Genomic DNA, 9827 nt, shown 5'->3' on the forward strand with positions numbered 1-9827 from the left:
AACTGTCTTGGAAAATGTCCGCCCTGTCAGATGTGTTCCCTTTTCATCTGGGAATTGACTGGTCTGGAGAAGAGGCAGGTAGGCTGGAGATGCGAAGGTGCTTCCTGTCTCTGACGAGAGTGGCAAGAGAGGAATCTCACTGTGCTTAAAAGCAGCTTTCAGTCTGCAAGCACCATGAGACCCCGTGGCGTGATGGAGAGTTTTATCCTGTGCCTCCCATTAACACCAAGGCCATGTGCAAACCACAGAGACGGCAAGGAAAACCATCACGTTTCTAGCTGAGCATTCCTCCTTCATCGTTTTTACAAATGACCATGGTGATAATTTAGAGAAATCTGTTTCAGTTCTCTATGTCTGTTCCTAGGTGCACTTAATACTTTGTTTCTATCCATTTTCACTGCTTCCACATGGCATCCATCAGACTTCCACATGGAAGCAGCTGTCCTCACCAAGAAAAGGTATAACTTGGAGTTGCAAAATCATGTCCTGTGAGTATTCAAGCTGCTTTTGAACTTGCTTTTAGTTTATGTTAAACTGTTTCTTTAAGGATACTCAGCTACATCTTACACTGTTGGTAGTTTCTGTCCATGTAAAATGCGCAATAATGCCAGGAGGCTTCACTGCTGCATTTTAAAAAATACCCTAAAATCTATCTTTCACCAGCAGTCTCCATAACTTGACAGCCTGCTCGCATTTCTCTGATTTTCAAACCCCTTGGATCAGAAGGAGGAATTATCAGTAACGCTGCTTCTCCCTCAGATTGGCAGAAATGATACACCATTGTGCTTCTTGAAATTTGTCCATCTTCAGAAGATTTATATAGGAATTAAGTGGTACATTGACCCTGTGTGTTCATGGAAGTGAATTTCAACCAGCAAGAAATTTCTTCCCTCTGAATAAAGGTTAAAACAGCAGAATTTAACTTGCTGTCCTTGAAAAAAAAAGAGTGTAATGGTTCTGCCTACACAGTGTCCTACAACATGACGTGTTCCTTACACCAGGGCAGGCTGGATGTAAAATATCATTGCTCTGCTTTGACAGCGCTTTGTTTCCCTTTGCAGCAGCACTTAATAATCTGACAACGGAGAATCAGGGCCTTTTAATTTTAATGAAAAACTGACCCAAGTTCTTACTCATGGAGTTATTCGTCATGGTAATTTATAGGTCACATCCTATCCACTCAGAAAACTAGGAAGTTTGATAAAGCAGGAAAAACAGACTTTGAATCCTCAAGTACTTCAGAGAACTTAAAGTGATGAATGGGTTTTAATTAATTTAAATATAGTTAGAGGATCAGATGGAGCATTATTTCGAAGTGATACCAGAAGAAACTAGAAAGATCTGTGATCTCTTTATTTGTCATGGCTTCTGACGTGCTAGCGTGCAGTAGAGCATACAGAAAGGATCTGGCCATCACAAACCTACTTAAAACACATTTTATTTCAGAATGATTGGTCATTTGCTGTTTCTTGTCTGTTTTGGGTAGTAATTGGTGTAACAACTTCACACTGGCTTCCATTCAGTAGGTCACCATTAGAGTTACATAGTTAACATGACAGGAAATTGTTTGCAGTGGTCCACTAGCAAGTTGAAGACATCAGCATAACACTTTTTAAAAGGAAATACATTAAAACACACACACACACACAAAACCTCTAACAGTTGTATCACATAGCTGACTGGCAACCCAGAACCGTGTGTTACATTGCTGTGTAAACGAACGTTCCCTCCAGACATCCTTCTGGGTGTCATTCTGTTGAAACAGAGTGGAATTTTACACAAATGTCATGTTTCCATAAGCTTTGTAGCACAGATTGCTTACTGTAAGCTGGCATGGCTTTATTTTACAGCTGACCTCAACTGTTCTTTACATTAGCTGTTACCAAAACGAATTGATCGTGTTCCATTTCTAGTGGCTCCTTGTTCTTCCCAACAACTCCTGAAATCATGATGGGCTCCTGAACAAGCAATTGGCAAGCTTGAGTGCCATTTTGTGGTCAGTGGAGGTTTCAAGTCTCTTCCAACTCCAGCAAAGCCAGTGGCCTCGGAGATTCAGCGAGGTAGATTTTTGCTGTTGACTCTTGATCTGGTCAAGGTGCATAGGAAAGCTAATGCAAGTAGAGCCACTGTGACTCTACAGGTATAATCTGGAGGACTGCACTCCTCTGTCCTTGGGTGTCTTCGGTGTCGTTGACATAGAAAAAGCTTGTGGTCCATCAGTTAATTAGCTTAAAACCTGACAAATAATTACGACTTTTTTTTTCCCGAACTATTCTTCACCTTTTTTCTACTAGTGCATTTCAATTTAAATTCATTTTTATAACATAAATATTTTAATGTGACAAAAAAATCTGTTTTAGATACACCTGTGTATCTGACGACTAGATTATCTCATTTCTCTTCCTTTTAACACATCTGGTAGCTGCTAGCTGAAGAGGAATAATGCTGTCCCATGAGTGTGAGGAGACAGGAGTGAAGTCAGTTAGGGGCTTGAAGGATTTATTTGTCCAGTTTTTGATGGAAGTTCTACTAATGGTAGTGGGATGTGGACAGCTACTGGAAATATGAAGAGAGGGAAAGGATTCCTTGAAAATATTAGCTAAAATATCCTGAAGAATCTCTTTCAATGACATGAAGAAATGAAGCACAAGGGACATTTCAGTAGCTTCCTTTATTAGACAAAAGTAATTTAAGAAAAATTCTTCTGAAATGCCACTATGAGACAAATTTAATGTATGGATGAAAAAAATTTGCATGAAAGCCAGAACTTTAATTTACTGTTAGTTAACTTCCAAACACAACTAAGTAGGTTTAATTGGCACCGTGGCTGAAAGTTTACTTGCAAAAGCGTAACTAATGAGTACAACGGCCACGATCAGAGGCGGCATACGGTTTCTCAAATGTTTCATTACAGATCTGCAAAAATGTGATGGGGGATGACTGTGCATCTGATTTCTGGGTTACTCTCTCTGTTCGTAGAAGAATATAATTTACTTATTTAAATTGTAAATGCTGGAAGTAGTTTGTGCCCAAAGGAAGAAAGTTTGTACGACGAAATAATTTATCACAACTGTTATATTCCTGACTTGTGCTACTAACTTAGGAATATTGCAGTATTTGTCTCTATTTGTAGCAGGAGAAAGATTATTTTATTTGAAAATATGTTTGTTCTGTCTCGTGGCAGACAGCTGCTGGTTTATGTGCTTATGGAATATCACCAAGTTGCTGCACAGCCAGTGGTGAGGTTGTCTGGGGGTTTGAACAGCTGCCAGAAAACTGCATCTTTAGCATCAAAAGCCCCTGTTAGATTCTTGATACTGAGCTCTGTCCTGACGTTAGGCTGTGGCAGCTGCTGTCTGGGGCTGATGCAGTGCTGGGGAGGTCTTGGCTCTAGGTTGGAGTGATCTCTCTGCACCCAAGTCACAGAGATCTTTTTTGGCAGGCTTTCTGCTGGTGGCTTCATTGCTTCATCTCGTGATTGCATGACTTCCTGTTTTTAAATTAGACAGGGCCATAGCTATACAGTTTTCAGAATATTTACAACTGGAAAAAAAAAAAAAAGTTTCTTGGCCACTTCCCGGCCTGCTCAGCACTGGATACCAGGTCTGCAGAGTATTAGGTCTGCAGGATGTGGTCTTGTAGATGACTGTTGTCACTTTTCTATCTAGATCTAGCAGATATTGGAGAAATTTGGGGTTTCTTACTGCTGTCATCTAAGGGAAGGAGAAGGCATTGTTCCATTTTTGTCTCCCACCGCCAGTGCTATACAGATGGGAGTTTTCAGTTGCGTCAGTGGCTTCATGCTCTTGATGGCAGCACAAAGAGCAACTGCTTGTTCCTGGATTGCTCCAGTACATACCGATTTTCTCACCTAAAGTCCTTGGATGTCAATGAAAAGCTTGCCAGGATGTTTAGGATACATGTTCTGGTGGCCTTTTGTATACATGCCTTAACCCTTTCATAACTATCCCAAAGGAAAAATGGCAGAAACTTACAATTCATGTAGAACACGCATTTAATTTAAGAAACAATGTACATAATCCATCATGATACCAGCATTAGCAGAATTCAGGCTTCACAGGAGATGAGAAATACAGAAGTAACTGCATGGTATCTGGACACTGCTAATTATCAAATAGACTCACGGTAACTTTTTTGGATTAACCTAACCACTGTTATTTTCTGGTAGGAAACAGAGATTTTTAAAATTACAGAAAATTACATAGCATAATCTCTTCAAAAGGAATGCAAAATAAGCAAAATCATGGGAAATGTCAGCGGTGTCCCTGCTTGTGCCCCATGTGCCTGTACCAGCCAGGCACCAGCTGTGCGTCAGTTTTGTCACTTCAGAGCCTCGATGTACGTGGTCTCCTCGTGGAGCTACTTCACTTGTACTGGTAAAACAAGCACGAATATGCTGGTTCAGCAGAAATCAGTGATGGTTCAAGGTGCTGGGAAATGCCTCATGCCTTTCAGCTGGTTTTGTGTCTAAATGAATGAATGCAGAGAATGCAGCTTTATCTCTGGGTGTCTGTAAGGGTGCTGATGGAGGACTTGTAATGACTGGCTGTATTTTCAGGCCATGCTTACTTGAAATCTCACAAAGCTTCATTGTGCTGGTTAATCAGATTGTACTGCCTGTCAGAAAACAAAAGCCAAGGTCTAAACATTTCCATTTCAGCAAAAGAAGCATCACCAGCAGTGTTTAAGTGGTTACCTATGTGCAAACACTTCTGTTTTGATCTTTGGGCGGCCGCATCCTGGAGCAGCCCTAAAGCTGCCACAAAATTTCTTCCCGCTGGCAGCCAGGGCCACACAGGAGTGAGCCCTTTCCTCCTGTCAGAGGGGAATCATGAAAATCAGCACAAAATTCAAGGGGCTTGGATGCTGTGCTGGTGGCCCTGTGAGCCCCCAAGGTAGGTGATGGGTATTTGGGAGCCTGTGGCACCATCCCGTACCTTGGGGTAAGGGCCTCAGCATCTGTCTTGCTATTTTCGGTGGACCTGCCCTTGACTTAAAGGACTTGTGAAGAAGGGCATCAGAATTTGTCTTCCAATAAGCAGAAAGCATTTCCAAACTCAGGTATCTAGGGCATTATTTTTTTTATTCAGCTTTTAAGCATTTATTTTTAGATGGCATGGCTCCACTTGATAGCAGAGTGTGAATTTAAATGTTGTAAAGCAATATAAATGGCCATTAAGTTAGGAAGCACAGTATGACCTTTTTTGAAATATTATGCCAAACATTGTGTTTGCTTTGTGAGCTAAGTGGAACTTCTGGAAGGCTGCTGCTGATGAAAGGCACTGGCTAGGTCTCTGGGGAGAGAGCACATTATTACAAGATGAATCTGGGGATCTGACAGAAATAACAAAACAAAGCTGTAAGACTGGGCAAGATTTTAACAGGAAGAAATTCAGATTGATTGCAGTGATTTTCATATGCCTTATTTTTCCAGAACTCACCGAATGCTTTTTTTGACTTGACTTTCCAGCTTGAAAGGTGTGCTATTGAACCCTGAAAGACGCTAGGACTGTGGGAGAGATTTGTGCAAAGCTGCCAAATATTTATGCCCCTTTGTTATTCATATTCTGGTTATTATTACTAAATATTAGAGCAGCAATTAAGAGCCCCATCCAGTGCTGATGTCCCAGCAGTTGCATAAAAAGGCTAATGGGGAGCAGGGGAGGCACCTGGGTGGAGGTGAGAGCAGCTATTCTGGGTTGTTGATCATTGACATTTTTTATCTGACAGCATTCCCCCCAAACAGCCAGAAGTGTCACTTCTGTTTCTTCAGACTAAACCTTGGCTCGACACAAGCAGATCAAGGATCTGGGTTATTTTTTTTCCCTACAGAAGTGCTTGGACTTTCTCATGACTTTGTAAGGGGTAACACCACAAAAAAACAAGCTGGGATCAGTAATCAGCTATGACTGCTGCTTTATTTAAGACAGAAAGGAAGCATGCAAAGCAGAACTGCCATCTAATTCCAGTCACTTAGTTTGCAGGTCCCTTCTCTGTCTCCTCTTTAGTTTATGTTTCTCCTGAGACACAGATCTGCTCTTCAGGGGGAGCAGGGCGCCCCAACACTGGCAGCAAGTTCAGCACCTTTATGTATGCTGCAGACAAGTAAGTAGTTTGCAGATCACCACAAAACTGGCTTCGAATCCTGGCTTTGTGTTTGTTGTGTCACGGATAAATGAAGCAGTTTATGTACTTCCATTGTGGGCAATTGGAGCAAACCTAAATAAGATTTATGAGCACATGGCAAGTATTTGTCAGTTGCTCCAAAAAGCTGTGTGAGGTGCCATCCTGGAACAGGTAAATCAAGGATATAACCATTTTCAGTCTGCAGGAGTATGTGGTTTAAGCCATTGGTTCTCAGCTGGAGAGACGCATCTCCCTCGGGAGGCATCCCAGCTCTAAAGGTTAGGCACATACTGTATTGCAGAAAAACTGCTGAATGAACAAATTCAACGTTCAATTTGAAGACCTTTTATAACACCTTTTTCCTCGCCATTTCATAGAAGGTGGAAAACTTTCTATTTTTCAAGTACGTCTGGAATCAAAATTAGCTTTTCCCCTTCAGTTGGCTCAGCATTGTCATGTGTCTCAGTAAGCTTTTCAGTTCATGCATACATAATTTCTGCACTACAAATACAACATAGTCTTATTTGCATTTGTTCTTGTTGCATGAAACTCGCAGACCAGAGGAAGGATTTTAAATCTTTCTTTTATTATTGTTTTCCAAAATAATCTTTTTGCCTTATGTGGGTTCGAAGGAAGTTGAAATTTCAGGTTGAAATAAGTTCAAAGGCTTACCTTTGTATAACATTGCTTAAATGCTTCAAAATACAGCGTTTTGAATGAAATCTTGAAAGAGGATAATTACATATCTATTGCATAAAACTATTGCCTCTTCTGCTGAATTTTTTTAGAAAGGTGATAATTTTTCTGCCTGAATTCGGAGACAAAGCTGGTTAAGCTTTGCCAGACAACTAGACAGCTAACAAGCTTTTCACATGAGCAGGCAGTCATAGCATCAGGTAACCCCGTTGCATTACACAGTCAGTCATCTACGTGTTCACGTGGCAATATCAGCTAGTGCTATCAGTTCGTCCCATGTGCGAGACGAGAGAGATAACAAATAACTTCTGTAAAGCTTCCCAATCACAAGAGGCTTCCTTAAAATTTAAGAAAGGGGTTACAGAAATAGGGTGTTCTCTTAAAATATATATATATAATAATAATAATAAAGTTTAGCACCTTTTCCAATGGCCTTAGCCTATTAACTCTTTGTGCAAAGTGGGATGGAGAGAGGCCAGCTCCTCTCATAATTAATGATTCTTCCAAAGCTTACATACACTCCTCGCTGTTCCTTAATAAATCCCCCTCCCAGTGGTGTATGTCCTCTGTTAGCTTCTTCCTGAAGCTCTCCCTGCGCGTGCGGTGCCTCTCCTCCCGCGCTGCCGTTTGCAGGCTGATGCTGGTTTTGGCGCAGCTTTAGCTCTAGAACAAATGCTCGCTAAGCGATGATTTCTGAAGCGCAATTTTAATAATGACATTCCTCACTTACATGATGTAGCACTTTTCACAGCACTTAGGAATTATTACCCGAGTCTCGAAATACATCCTGAGGGTAAGTTTAGTTCCAGCAGTTACTCAAGTTGAGAAGCGGAAGCATGGGGGCTTAAATAACTCACAGAAAGTTGCCTGAGAAGTTCGTGGTGACTGTGAACTGGATTCCTGGCTCCCTGCTGTCATCACAGGATAACGCCGCTCTCTCTTGTCACCTTTGAAGCACCATCCTTTGTCATTGTCCTTCCTCGACTTCTCTAATGAAACCAATCTTCTAAAGACCGAATTTTGCTTCTTTTCTCTTTTGTGTTTATCTATTAAAATACATTTTCTTCAGGTACTGTTTAAGCTGTAAAGGCCATTTGTTTCATAACATATTTCTTAATTGCACATTTCCAGTTAAGACTACTGCTAGCTCTGGTAATGAGAGTACATCAATCATCTGTCAAACCGTGGCACAATTCTGAATTATGAAACACATTATGTATTAGCAGGGCTGCGAGTACTTATTTGGGAAAATAAAAAGAATAATTATGTGCATCACCTTAAACAGTTGAACCTGGGTCCTCAGGTGGTGTAAATCACCATAGCAACATTGAATTCAGTGAATCTCACTTTGTGCAAATGAGATTTCTTCTATTCTTCATTTTTTCTTCGCCCCTTGAAGACTTCAGGAGTTGTTCACAGCTTCCCCGTCATTCCCCTCATCCCCTAACTTTTTCTCTCCCTTCCTGACATCCTGGATCGTTCCCACCAGCCTTTCTCCCAGGCACTGCTGTCATTACAGAGCATCCTCGCAGCTCCAGGTGATTCTCCTTTCAAAACCCGCTGCCTTTGCTGACACGCAGCTCCAGACCCCATCCAGGAACATCACCACCTTCCGCTGCTCATCCCCTTTCCTTTCAGCTCCCTTGTAGCAACCCCTTTTGTCTTCCGTTCCCTTGCCCTCCCTTTCAGCCACCTACCCACGCACTTTTCCTTTACTCTCAGCATGATTCCTGTTCCTCGTGGTTTGTCCTCTTTTCAGCCTGGATGCCTGAGGAAATAAGGCTTATATAATTGGTCCATCTGTCAGGGCCTCCACGAGTTTGTCAATCCTCCTTTAATAACCTGTTTGCTAATTGCAGCTAAACCGGAAGGAGGGGCAGCACAGCAGGAGATAGCACAGTCCCCAAGGTTTCAGGAAAACAAGTGACTGGCGAGAGGACAAAGAGCGTGAGTGCTGTGTGGAGGAATAACTAGCAGAATTCAGTACGTATATATTCAATATATTCTGTCTGGCAGAAACTGGCTGTCCAGAAATGCCCCCCCTGCATCCTGGGGCTGGGTGAAGCGGGCAAATGTGGCAAGGAGGGCAGGGTGAGGAAGCAGCCGATACAAATCTGTCCAAAATCAGACAACATTAATACCCTGGATCACAGTGCCGTATTTTTTTCTTCTTCTAGCTCTTTTTTCTGTTTGATTTTCCTCCAGATTTTCTCCCCGCCCTTTTCCCCTCTCTGCATGTTTTTGTCTCTCAAGTTTTCCTCTTTCCTTTTTTTTCTGTCTTTCGCTTCCATGTCCTCATCCTCTCTTCATGAATTCCTTTCCTCCTAAGGAATGCCTCAGCAGTAATTTCAGTCTTGCCTTTCATCCTGCACTCCCCCACATACTCTCGTTACTGCTAATTGTGCTCCCTTCCTGGACTGACACTGCTTCCCGAGAGGAAGAACTGCCGTAATGATTGGTGGCAGCAATGTCTTAACCATCTTCTTAGAGCACAAACACTGTCACAGTGTTTGAAAAGCTACATTAATTGAACATAGATTTGTTCAGGCTGCTTATTGAATGGATTTCCCTCGTGCCTGGCTTGTGTTACAGCTTATTTTAGCTATAGACTGAATCCGAACAATAGTCATTACTCTGTCCAACATGTGCCTCCACCAGATGCCATTCTCCACTTGATCTGCGAGCAGAAGACCTTGCCTTGCACCAGTGCTGAGACTCGAGGGATCATGAACACCAACTGTGCACTGAGTCCAATCCTGGGTCATCGAACTGTGTACGTGGAATGGGAATAAAAAGACTTTTCATGGCATAGAGTTTACTTAAGATCAGCTTTTCCAAGGAGGCTTGTCTGCCACCCACATAGCGGTTTGGGGATTTGGGGCCAGGATTGCTGAAGGGACTGGAAGGGAGGGGGTTGTCCTGCCTGCTGAGGCGCTGGGACAGCTGAGCTACTCTGTTCAGTTGGGCTTTACTGCTCCCCACCT

At 42.3% G+C, this 9827-nt stretch overlaps 1 protein-coding gene across 5 annotated transcripts in view; it reads left to right on the forward strand.

The window, feature by feature from the left end:
- The window catches only part of SPAG16 (sperm associated antigen 16), a 388703-nt gene that overhangs the window by 329395 nt on the left and 49481 nt on the right, over positions 1–9827 (forward strand). For 2 of the 5 annotated variants that reach the window (XR_013953855.1, XR_013953856.1), the window contains exons 16-17: positions 8703–8826; positions 9502–9616. The exons of 2 other annotated variants lie outside the window; for them this stretch is intronic. Coding sequence is in view for 1 of the 3 variants with exons in the window: in XM_080600562.1 (XP_080456688.1) it covers positions 8703–8770 (68 nt within the window). In the remaining 2 variants the exon portion in view is untranslated. Of the gene's footprint in view, positions 1–8702; positions 8827–9501; positions 9617–9827 lie in introns of those variants that run through there. One more of the 5 variants, XM_080600562.1, reaches the window with a different exon arrangement.

This window comes from Anser brachyrhynchus (assembly GCF_964034855.1).
Source record: "Anser brachyrhynchus genome assembly, chromosome: 7".
NCBI classification, from domain to species: Eukaryota; Metazoa; Chordata; class Aves; order Anseriformes; family Anatidae; genus Anser; species Anser brachyrhynchus.